This window comes from Galeopterus variegatus, unplaced genomic scaffold (assembly GCF_000696425.1).
Source record: "Galeopterus variegatus unplaced genomic scaffold, G_variegatus-3.0.2 Scaffold427, whole genome shotgun sequence".
NCBI classification, from domain to species: Eukaryota; Metazoa; Chordata; class Mammalia; order Dermoptera; family Cynocephalidae; genus Galeopterus; species Galeopterus variegatus.
In genome coordinates, this window is record NW_007726538.1 from 236962 (window position 1) to 250225 (window position 13264).

The following is a 13264-nucleotide window of genomic DNA, read 5'->3' on the forward strand; positions in this document are numbered from 1 at the left end:
TTTTTTTTAAAAAAAAGAAGAGAAAAGGGCCGGCCCAGTGGCGCACTGCTACAGTGCGCCGCTTGGGAAGTGCGGCGGCGCTCCCGCCGAGGGTTCGGATCCCACATACAGACCGGTTCCTGCTCACTGGCTGAGCGAGGTGTGGGCGCAGCACCGAGGGTTGCGATCCCGTTGCCGGTCCCGGTCTGGTACGGGCGCGACACTGAGGGTAGCGATCCGTTGCCGGACACGAGAAAAAAAAAAAAACAAAAAAAAACCTTTTAGGAAAAAAAAAACAATAATTGAAATAAAAAACTCAATGGGCAGGTTAAGCAACATATTAGACATAATTGAAGAAAGAATTAGCCCAAAATTAGATATTAAAAAATTTTCCAGAATGCAGTCTAGAGAAACTAAGAAATTAAAAAAAATCTAAAAGCCAGGTTAAGAAACATGAAAAAAAAATTACAACACATGAATCATGCCTCACTTATTGGTAGGGATACATTGTGAGAAATGCATGTCAGGCAATTCCATCATTATGAGGAGATCAGAGTGTACTTACACAAACCTAGATGGTATAGCCTTTTATCTGACTGGCATCACAGTAGGATTGTTTTCATCAGCATCACAAACACATGAGTAATGTGCTGCACTACAACATTACGACAACTATGACATTACTAGGCGATAGGAACTTTTTTGTTTACATGATAATTTTATGGGTAGATCCAGCAAACCTGGATCTCAAGAAGGATTTTAAAAAACACAGAAAACAAACAAACAAAACCAACAAAAGTCTTCACCTTCTATATCACAGAGAAACTGCAGAACACCAAAGACAAAGAGAAAAGACTAATCTCCTGAAAAAGGAACATACTTGACTGGCAACTTCCCAACAGGAGCAATGGAACCCAATGACACTGGAACAACTTCTTCAATGTATAAAAATAAAATAATTGTCAATCCAAAATTGTATACCAACCCACAGGGGCAAAATAAATACATTTCAGGCCAAAAAAAGAAAAAAGTGGAGGAATAGAAAAAAAATTATTATAAAAGAAAAAAATATTATATCAAAAGATATATAGTGTTGATATTGTACTGCTGTTATATACAATCCTGGAAAGGTCACTGGCCTCAGCTTAAAAAACAGATTGAGTCATTCAGCACATCTCTACTATGTGCCTCTCACTGAGCTGAACTAGCTTGGTGTAAAGAGATGGAGATAACAGCGTAGGAGAGGAAAAAAGACCAGTAAGCTAGTAAGTTCAATAAAGCATTATAGATACTAAAAATACATCATATGCAGGGTATAATGGAGCACAGGAGGGAACAGTATTCCAGTTAGCTCATAAAGATAGATTTCATTTGAGCTTGTCTTGGAAGATGAATGTATACCCTCCATGTAGAGAGAACAGTGTGAGAATCAAAGGTATCAAATAGCATGGAGGTAGTTGAGGGTCTGCAGGTAGTTTGGTCAAGCTAAGTAAAACTTAAGACTACAGTTCCCAGCCTGTGTGCCATGGTATCCCCAAGCAGTGCAAAGAACTTATAGGAAGTGCCATGAAATAATATTCAAGAGAAATAGAGTGACACACAACATCTGTTGTACACAATGCAAACTTCTAGCTGCAGGTAGTCCAGTTGCAAATCATTTTAATGTTACACCTTTGTGAGGATAGGTTTTCAGGAGTTGCTTTGATAAAAAGTTAAGTGTGCCGTTAAAATCAATGTGGAATAGAAAATGTGGGTTGTTGTGCTCAGTTTGACTCTAAGGTTTGAGGAACTGTGCAGTGTCTAAAAGACACATATAGTCCATTAGTAAAAAATTGTGTTTAAGAAAAAAATAAAAGAAAAATTGGAAATGTGGGTTGTTGTGCTCAGTTTGACTCTAAGGTTTGAGGAACTGTGCAGTGTCCAAAAGACACATATAGTCCATTAGTAAAAAATTGTGTTTAAGAAAAAAATAAAAGAAAAATTGTTTTTAAGAATGAAATAAAAATATTATTTTCTTTCCATTTATGGGTATTTTATTTTTAAAATGCTACTCGGTTGTTAGGATCTAGACACTTACTAAGTTGTTTAGATGTAACTACTTAATAAACAGAAGTTTTGGCATTTCTTTCAGCCTAGGGATTCTGTGTAAAAATGATAGAGACACTAAGCAGAGTGAAGCAAGAAACAAAGACAGAGATATCTGGCAGAAAGATACATGTAGTAAGCACTGTTCGTTGGTTAATCCAAAACCTACTCTCACCTTCCTTCTCCCTTGCCCTCTTCTGCCATATAGGCTTGGAAAAGGTAACAATTTTCAAATTTTACTTGAAGCCTAAGGTAGCCATGTGACATACTTAGGGCCAATTAGAAGTAAGTGGAAGACAGCTGGAGCAGGTAGGAGGTGAGAATGCTTCTGGGAAAGCTTTTGCTTTCCTGATCAAAAAAGTCGATATATACTGCTTTTTCCTTTCTTCTTAACTGAAATGCAGAAGTAACGCTAGGAGCTACCTTGAGACCACGAGGAAAGGTCAAATGAAGGTCAGCAGCAGTTTACCTTTGGATTTCTTGCTATTTGAGAAAATGAATCCTATTTGTTTAAGCCACAGTAAACTGGGCTGTTAGTTTCAGCCAAAAGCATTTCCAATGACAAAAAGAGTTTAGAATTAATCCTGTGGACAGTGGAGATTCACTAAAGAGTTTGTAAAGAGACTTTTGTTTATTGCTGTGTATCCAGCATTCAGAACAATGTCTAGCATAACTGGAAGTATAAAATAACAGAGGCCAGGGCCGGCCTGTGGCTCACTTGGGAGAGTACGGTGCTGATAATACCAAGGCCACAGGTTCAGATCCCTATATAGGGATGGCCAGTTAGCTCACTTGGGAGAACGTGACTATGCTGGTGGAGAAAGGGAATATCAAAGAGAGGGGCAAACAGGAGGCTTCATCAACACTGACAATGTGCTATTTCTTTTGTTGGATGGTAATTTATACAATTTTCATTTTATTATTTTTCATATTATATAAACATTATGTATGCTATTTTATGTATATGGTATATGTAATTACTTCATTTAAAAAATTTTCCAAGGGTCAAATTTATGAAGGGCCAGTAACCAAATTTATGAAGGGCCGGAAACCAGAAATCTAAACTACATTTCAAAATTGAACAATAATCATTTAAAAATCCCATTTTTTCTTATGGAGCTATTCTTAGTTCGAAAATTTAACACACATTCAGCATTTGAAAATGAGGTGCCTACTTCAGTAACATTATTTATCTAACATTATTATAACGAAACGAGAAACAAATGTTTTTAATCCAAGGTTGCTTTTGCACATATAGGATAACACTGGTTTATAACTGCCATAATGTTCTGGCACTGAATGTGTGTTCCTTCATGGTAGAAGTTCAAGGGTTTCCCCACAGCAGCTCTGGTCAATTCCCAGACAATTCCTACTATTCTTAAGGATTAGGACGGGGACGAAGTAAAACACCCGCAATAGTAGGCTGCCTGAAGTTGTCCCATGGCTCACCGTTACTCTGTTTCTGTTTTAACTCCTTTTTCTCTGTTTCATTTTGGAAAATTTCTCCTGTTATGGTTTTCCAAATTTATTTATATTTTCTTCTGCAATGTCTAATCTCTCATTAATCCCATCCAGTGTATTTTTCATCTCAAACACCATAGTTTCATTTGGGTCTTTTTATATCTCCCATGTCTTAGTTTAATATCCAAAAGGGACCCTCTACAGCTATCTGGAGTTCTCTCTTTGTGCCACACTATCCTCTTTGTCTGTCCTGTGAACTCTAGCTGCCTTGGTCTCCCCACACTCTCATTTCCACATATAGTCATGCGCTGCCTGATGACGTTTTGGTCAACAATGGACCATACATGCAACAGCAGTCCCATAAGCCAGTGTCCCAACAGAGCTGAAAAATTTCATTACCTAGTGACACTGCAGCCATCATAACATTGTAGGTGTAATTATTTTTTCTTAAAATTAAATTTAGTGTAGCCTAAGTATACAGTGTACATAAAGTTTACAGTAGTGTACAGTAATATTCTAGGCCTTCACATTCACTCACCACTGACTCATTGAGAGCAACTTCCAGTCCTGCAAGCTCTATTCATGTTAAGTGCCCTATACAGGTGTACCATTTCTTTTTTTTTTTTAATCTTTTATACTGTATTTTTACTTTACCTTTTCTATGTTTAGATACATTTAGACACACAAATACTTACTATTACAATTGCCTACAGTATTCAGTATAGTTAACATGCTGTACAGGCTTGTAGCCTAGGAGCAATAGGCTATACCACCTAGGGTTGTGTAAATACACTCTATGATGTTCCCACAATGACAAAATCGCTTAACGACGCATTTTTCAGAGCCTATCTCAGTTGTTAAAGCAATGTATAAGTGTACTCAACTCAGATTCTGTCTCCCTGTCCCTGTGCTGCACCCTGGAAATACTCTCAAAGTAATAAAAGCTTGGCCAGTTGTACAGCCCATTTTGTTTCTCATCTTTCAGGGATCACTGTCCTTTGCTGCCTCATGTCTCATGTCTTGACTTCAAAACAGATGTTTCATACTTTTGTCCATTTTCTTGGTTGATATAGGTGGGAGGGAAAAATTGAATCGTTATTCCATCTCAGTCAGAAGCCAACTATCAGGAAAAGATTTCTTCCCAGACTACCTGCCCAACTAAACAGATTATCTCTTGCTAAGAGATAGCACTAAGTGGCTAGCAGGTATTTAACTGTTTTTGCTTTGCATCTGACAATTGTCAGCTGCTGGGTTGCAAAGATCTAACAAGTCAGTGAGGAATACAAATATTTTTAATATAAAAAGTAGATGTTAAATCACTACTTATAAAAGACTACCAATTTTTTCATTAAAAAGACACTACTTACTAATCCTAAAGCAAAAAACATCTCTACCATAGAGATATGGCTATTGTCACCATAAGTGATCAAATTTAGCATCATTAATACTAGGACAACTTGACAGTGCTAAATGATGCCACAGAAAGTACACATCATCTATGACAAAAACGTTTAGCCAGAATCTAACCAAACCTTTAAATATAAAGATAAGAGTTAGGTTGTTCAATACTGATTCTCTGTAAACTGGCATCCTAAAAGAAAGCTGGCTTCATACAGAACTCTAAGGACACCAGCTACAGCTTAATGTACAAGGCAATTAATCCTGGTAAGTGCTGGCAGGTTAAGGCTAGAAGCCACTGATTTGTTATATCATACAGTTACAATCACAAAACTTTAACCCTAACCCATGAACATACCAGAAGGAAGGGCTGCTGGTCTCCCAACTAATGAAAACTGAGGTGACTGAAAAGCTATTAATCAAGACTCTACCTTCATTGTCCTGGGGAAAGGACTAATACTTCCCAGTCATGTACCTTATAAGCCCATAGCCTAGGGCTGGAGCACCTCATCTGGATTTTAACATTGGCCTTGCTAGACCCCTGGCGACTAGCCCTGAATGCAGGCAACGTGGAAACTGCACACTTGCCACTGTTCTTGTCTTTGAGCTTTCTCTAAATGCTATTCAAAGCCTGATGTGTGAGCTTCCCAATCATTTGACTGTATTTATTCAACAAGAACCAGCTTCCAGGATAGTCATTATAGGTGTTAGAGAAACTAACTAAATGCCATCATGAGGAAACAATGAGGCAAATCTAGAATGTAGGACATTCTATAAAGAATTGACTTGAATTCTTAAAAAAAAAAAAGTCAATGTCATAAAAAAGTATAAGGACCGTTTAAGTAAAAGGTGACTAAAGAGAAATAATAACCAAATATAATTCATGAATCTTGATTGATTCTAGTTGGAACAAAAGAGCTATAAAATACATTTTGGTGTGCCAACTGGGTTAATTTAAATATGAATTGGAAATCAAATTCTATTAGAGATTTATCATTATTATCTCATGTGTGATAAAAATATTGGTTTTATACTAGAGAATGTCTCTTTTTTTGGTAAACAAGAGATAATATGTCCATCAACAGCAAAGCGGATGTGAATTATCATATATTCGTACACTGGAATAGTACTTATAAATCAATAAAAAAATGATTACAACTACTGGCAAACAACACAGATAAATCTTACAATGTTCACTAAAAGAAAACACAAAACATAAAATATGATTCTACTCATATAAAGCTCATAATTAAGTAAAACTAAATTATGTTTCTCTGGAATGTATACATGGGAGGTGAAACTGTAAAGAAAATAAGTGGTTATGACAAAGGACAAAAAATTGGTTAGTGAATGGGTCAAGGAGGGGATAGGAGCTGTGATTACGAAATAGTAGGGGAAGAGCTTATGACAGGCTAGCAATGTTCTATTTCTTATCCCAGTTGTGAATAAATGGGTATTTGTATTACAATTATTTGTCAAACTGTGAATGTCTGGATTACACACTATTCTGTACATGTTTTTATCTCATAATATGAAAGTTGAAAGGATATTATAAACCTTATGCCCAAAACTTTGACAGTGTATATGAAAGAAACCAATTCCTAGAAAAATATAACTTAAGACAGAAAATTTTAAAAACTGATCTGAATGAGTAGTCCAAAAAATGCCCAAAAAGAAAATTCCAGGCTCAGATGGCTTCCTTGGCAAATACTAGTACATTCAAAGATGAACAGAGAAGAGAAAGACAGAACACTTCCTCAGCTTGTTTTATGAAACAAGCATAATCCTGGTTAAGCAGGAGAGTAAGAAAAAAAAAAAAATAGGCAGAATATACTCATGAACATGGATTTAAAAATTCTAAACAAAATGTTACCAAATCAAGTCCATAAATATAAAAAAAACTGCTTTCCCTTCTTTCTTATACTAAGTTAAACTTACTTGTATTTCTACATTTAACTCCTCAGTGAGAAGCAGTGTGTTGAGAATAAGTCGAGGATGAGGATTCCTCACTTTACAAAGAGATGACCGAGAGTGGACTAATGAAGGTGGTGATGTATAACATATGAATGACTTATACTAAAAGAAACATCTTTGATACTTAACAGGTGGAGATCATGTGGCTGGAGACTATACCATCGCATATTCTATATAACCACTAAGTCTCATTTCGAGGGCAAAATGAAACTTTATATTTAGAAAACAGTTTTGAAAACTAAAAAAGCATGATACACATTGCAAGGTACTACTATAACTGATACAATCTTTTTATTTGATCTAAAATATAATTTCAAAGTCAGGTATCTTTGGTTTCTAAAGTATCCTAAAGTGCTTAGAACTGTGCCTGGTAGATACAGGATAGACACAAAGATATCTGTTGAATGAATAATTTTATTCAACTTTATTTCTAAAACCTCCATTATATGAATTAAAGCAAGAAACTGATTTTATGTGTGAGCTTTAAATTTGCTCATTAACTAAGGCACACCTACTAATTCGAAAGCAATGTCAACACTGATGTTTCATAAAGAAAGGATTATTAAAAGAATGAAAAAATCTTCCAGATCCTCTTTTAAACAATGAAGAACCTAAATTTTAACTGATCTATTCTTTTTAACTTCTAACTAAATTTCCTGATATTGAAAAGATTACTTTTACAAACTGAAATGATCAACCTACAAAATCTATCCTTCACTTTAGTTCAATATAATAAAACACTTTTAGATTTTATATTAAGGCTGATACATAAATTATGGATAGGCATGATCAAGTTTACAAGTGTGTTAAAAACATCTTACATTGAAAAAAAAACATTATTTTGGGCAATAACTTAAAAATCCAGATGTCTATATCAATTACCTCGCACAACCAAATGCCATTAGTCGATATTTGTTATTTACTGCTACACATGTTCCGTCAAGAACATCTTGTGGCCAAACTCCATGAAGCTGCTATAATAAAGAAAAATTGTTAAGGCTTAAAAATCATTCCCCCTAATTTACTGTAATCAATATAATTCTCCTTCAATAAACATACAGTCTCAAACAAGGCTTTATTTGGTTTCATCTGCATAGGAAAATATCCTATCAGGACTACTATCTGAATATGCTCCCTTAAAATGCCAAATTTTCCATTAACTGGCTCAATAAATATTCTTCAATAAACTCAGTCCAGAGCTAGTTAATCTATTTACAAAACACTGAAAAATGAATATTCAATCCCTAACTCAAATTAAATAAAGATGACATTCTTGTTAGAATATAATTATAAATGCAATTTCTGCCTCTTAATAGCAGAAATTGCATTTAACTTGCTTGCTATTATTATACTCATCATGTAGTCTTTTGTGTCTGTCGGCTTTCACTCAACATGTTTGTGAGATCTATGTTGTCACACATACCTAGTTTGTTCATGTTCACTGTAGACTCAAACACTCGGCTTCGCTCATTGGGTCTCTGGCCTCCCCTAGCCTGACAGTTCTTCACTATTTGGTTAGCTTTCCAAAACCTTCAAACATATTAAAAAAATGTTTTCCCCAACTTTTGTAGTCCTCAGTAGGAGGTTTTGTCCTAATTCCTAGTCCTACTGAAGGATTCCGAACAGAGGAGTGGCATAATCTCACATAAACTAAATGGCATTTAACAGATGGGTTATTTCCCAATTATCAGTAATACAAATGTACTATTTTCTTGTTCATTTATATTTTCTATTTATAACTTATTTAATAATGTGCTTTTTTATTTGAATCTTTAGTTTATTGGAAAAATTTATTTAACCACATACTAATGAGAATATGAGTATATTTTGTTCAAACTTGAAAGTACTGAGAAAAGAGACAATCACTCTTTAGCCCTAATATTTTTGTTTTCTGTATTAATATTTAAGTCCCAAATAAAATTACAAACATACAGGCACCTTGTAAAAAAAATTAATTTTTCAAAAGTTTATTTTTATTATTCCTATATTGACATAAGTTATCATAAATGTATTATTTGGTACCTTACTATTGAATAAAGTTGATAACAGGAAATATTTATTAGGAATATAAAAGCTGATACCAAGTAGAAAACAAAAGGCGTTTTAAAACTTAAAATCCTTTCCAGTTAATGACAGCATACAGAATAACAGAAAAGATTTTTTTCCCCCATAAACAAACTGGCAAAGAAAAAGAATGGGAGAGGAGACAGCATCAGAAAATTTTGGAAGCTGCAAAGCATACGCACGAGAAGAATCTTTAACTGGTAATAAAGAATGCTGAGAAACAGCTAAATTACATTGTAGGGTCCATGAAGAGCTTCAGAATTCAGGTGTCTGAGAGGCTGGATTAAAAGCAGTAGGAATGGTTCGAAGCCTACTTAAAAAGTAGCTGAGTCCTCTCAGAACACCTCCCCAATGCTGAGCAGCCTAGAAATACCTCATCTCCATTCCAACAGAAAACTAGACATTTTACTTTGGAGTAAAACAAAACCCAGATGTCTATGGACCACACTGAAAACAGGGATAGAAAGTGAAAGTCCACACCTAGAATTTGGACCCTCTATCCTAACACTTCCATGTTGAGGGGTTAGAAATCTTGATTCTCCTTTAACCTTAGAATAGGATTCTTAGGTAAATGCATGCATGGGGCTAAAGCCCTTGAGCAGAGGACAATAGTCCACAGATAAGTTTGGCGAAAGCCATCTAATCAATTCTAATCACTGTTTAGGGATGGGATTGTGTACTTTGACTATTTTAGGTCACTGGTTTGATTCCTGGTTTGATTCTGGCTGGAAGGACTATTGACTATCTAACCTACTGATTGTTCTTAAGATATGCTAAGGAAACTGCTTGAATGCTGTTTAAATATGCTAAGGAAATCGCTGTAGGGAAGTATGTGGAAAAGAAAATGTTTGCTACGGACAAGCTGTTTGGTGGATCGGACTTAGCTTTTTACAAATTGCATTCTGGAATGACTCACTGTTAATTTTACTGCTATTACTAGTTTCAGTTGCTTAAAGCTATACTTAGCCATAATTTACTTCTGCAATACTGCCTGTTTTTATGTCCTTCTTTGATGATTGAATCAACTGATTTTTCTTGTGAAACTTCCTTGTCTTGTCAATAAAAAGAAAGGCTGGTTTTGAATCAGGGCTGCTGCTACCCTGATGGGCTGCAGTCCCTCCAGGCCTTATTCATGTTACTTTGAGTAATTCTTTTTTTCATCTCGGTTACACAGAGAGAAGTAATACTTCCATAACTCAACTCTCAGAACATTGGGGCAGCCAGGTATATATCCTCTGGAAAGAAGCAGGAATCTTTTCTATGAAACACTGGAGACAGAAAGGAGAGGGGAAGGGAACACAAAGGAGGAAAGAGGGAAGGGAATAAATTTAAAAATAGGGGGCCCCCAAAGAAATAACCTAGTCATCTCATCCTATGGTGAAGACCAACAAAACTCAAGAGTTTTCAATGAATTCAATTTTATTTTGGATTTGTCACAGCAGCCAAATCCATATATTAACTATTCATATATTAATTAACAATTAGCTATCAAAGTATCCTATATAAATAAAAGAGTAAAGGGAATCCTCAGCATGGTGATAAAAAGCCAAAAAATACAACTGTGTTAGAAGTGTACAGTAAGCAACCAGTCCAGTTTGGAGTAAGCCAGAAGGCTCCAAGAAGCTATCAAAGTATCCTATATAAATAAAAGAGTAAAGGGAATCCTCAGCATGGTGATAAAAAGCCAAAAAATACAGCTGTGTTAGAAGTGTACAGTAAGCAACCAGTCCAGTTTGGAGTAAGCCAGAAGGCTCCAAGAGCAATTTCTTCAAGAAGATGAAATGGATAGAACACCTAATGTATCTGAAAGATTTGAAAGGGTATTTACACAGTTGGCAGACAGTTTTGGGTTGAGTAAGTGTTAATACATAAAAACGAAGCAATGTAAAGAACAAAGCAATTACTAATTCCCAATGGGAGGGAAAATCTGTAAGAAAGGAAAAATAATCATAACATCCTACATAGCTCAGGTACTAGCAGGGTTTACATATCAGTAACAATAAACAATGAACAGTAACCGAATTAAAATCACAGTAACAGAATTAAAATCACAGTAACAATACTAAGATGGGAAGAATATGTGTTTATGGTGGGAGCAAGAAAGAGGGAAATAAATGGTCATTTTCCACAGCAGAAAGTCAATAAACACAGCCTAAAAACTGAAAATTAAAGGAAAACTCATAGTAGTGGAGATAAATATCAAAATAACCAATAAAGGAATAAAAAGTAGTTGCCTCAGAGAATGGAAATCGAACATGAAGAGAGCAGGGAGGACAACAGCATTTCTGATAGAATTTTGTTTATTTACACTATTCATATGCATAGTTTGATTTAAAAATTAATTAACAACAACCCCTAAAATCTTATAGCAATACAAAAAATGGAAAGGGATTTAATAACAAAGAGTAAAATCAATACATGTATAATAAAGAAAATAAACACTCAAGCCATACCTCTGCAGTAAATCTACTTGACACAGGTGTAATAAATCCAACTTTACCATCATTAAACACAACAGCAAACCCATCAAGTGTGGCACAGTATTCCATGTCTCTAATGTGCACATCAGAAAAGCCCAGGAATGAACCTACTGATAAGAAATAAGAACATGAAGTGGGATTATAAATATAGTAAATTATTCTCACATTTTTCTTGCAAACCCTATAAGGATAGTTAAAAGGGCAAAAATAACTACCTAACCTAACAATGCTAAACAAACTACCCTTTCCTAGTGAATGACTCTTTCTCCCCCCTTGTATAACCAATTCCAGAGGAAAAAGAAATCAATGTTCATCCACAGAAAATATCTAACTACATTACATCAAATATTAAATTGATTCTACCTCATGTAGAAAGTATAATTACCTCTAGATGACTGCAGATCTACTGAAAAGGGTACTGTGCAAAGATTAATGGCTTTCCTTCCATTTGTCATTCCTTCCCAGTGAATAAGATGAAGAAGTCCATCAGAAGTAGCAACCAGGAGATCCTCCAGCACAGACTGCAAACTGTAGGGAAGAAAGCAACTTACAATCAATAAACTTTTAAGAGAACACACTGGGAAAACAATGAGTATGAATATAATTGCTTTAGAGAACACCCATGCAAAAAAGGTCATGAAACCATTTACAAAACATCTCCATTTATCTGCAATTTAGCTATGTAGCAGATTTATCTATGTATAATTCAATATAGAATCAGAAATTCCAGAAAAAATGAAAGACTATGGGCCGAGTCACAAACTTGGTTAATTGAGTTAAAAACTAGAAACAGTGAAACAAAAGATTAAAAGATGGAAGAAGTAATAGCTGACAAGGAAAAGAGGCAGAGAACCCATAAAAAGAACAGACCTAATAACAGGATGACAATCTGGAACAATGGAGTGTCACAGTAACAATCCTTTAGTACTGTCCAACAGAACTTTCAGTAATGATGGAAATGCGCTACAATCTGTAATATCCAATAACAGTAGCCACCAGCTACCTGTAGTGACTGTACACTTACAATGTATATATTACATATATATATAGATATACACATACTATGTCAATGTATACTTTGGCTAGTGTAGCTAAAGAAATGAATTTTTAATTTTATTTATTCTTCATTAATTTAAATCTAAATAATTTCATGTAGTGTCTATTGTAATGGAAAACACAGTTCTATACTGATGTATTTCCCAGGTATCACCAAGTCTCACATTGTTCATTCATTTAGCAAATGTTTATTGAGCCCATGCTGTGACAGGTGCTATTCTCTGTGTTGGATATTCAAGGGTAAATAAAAGTCTCTCCCCCCCCCTTCAGAAGACCTCTCAGTCAAGTACTGTGTTGAAATATAATTATGTAGCATGATCTCTGTTTATTGAGCCCATGCTGTGACAGGTGCTATTCTCTGTGTTGGATATTCAAGGGTAAATAAAAGTCTCTCCCCCTTCAGAAGACCTCTCAGTCAAGTACTGTGTTGAAATATAATTATGTAGCATGATCTCAACACTTACCAATATTTGCAAAGATATTTAGCATGTACTTACTTAATAGGGAAATAAATGCCTGCTTTGCTGACCCCTATGTCTAGCCCCTAGGGCAGTACTAGTTATATATGGCACTAAAACATTGTGGAAAGGAGAGAAAAAAAGAGAAAGGGCCAGAGAAAAGGAGAACCTATAAATGAAACTGCAGAGATGTGGGCAGAGAAGAAAAGGAGAACCAGGGAAACCAGTGTAAAAACTATTATCAAGAAAACCAGGGCCGGCCCGGTGGCGCACTGGATAGTGCGCTGCTTGGGAAGCGCGGCGGCGCTC

The 13264-nt window shown here is 35.4% G+C and overlaps 1 protein-coding gene across 1 annotated transcript in view; it reads right to left on the reverse strand.

Moving 5' to 3' along the window:
* Positions 1-7775: 7775 nt before the first annotated feature.
* The window catches only part of LOC103587202 (protein RIC1 homolog), a 44219-nt gene continuing 38730 nt past the window's right edge, over positions 7776-13264 (reverse strand). The window contains exons 4-6 of the mRNA XM_008568645.1: positions 11827-11969; positions 11415-11548; positions 7776-7871 (exon numbers count right to left, since the gene is read on the reverse strand). Of these exons, the coding sequence (XP_008566867.1) occupies positions 7776-7871; positions 11415-11548; positions 11827-11969 (373 nt within the window). The remainder of the gene's footprint in view (positions 7872-11414; positions 11549-11826; positions 11970-13264) is intronic.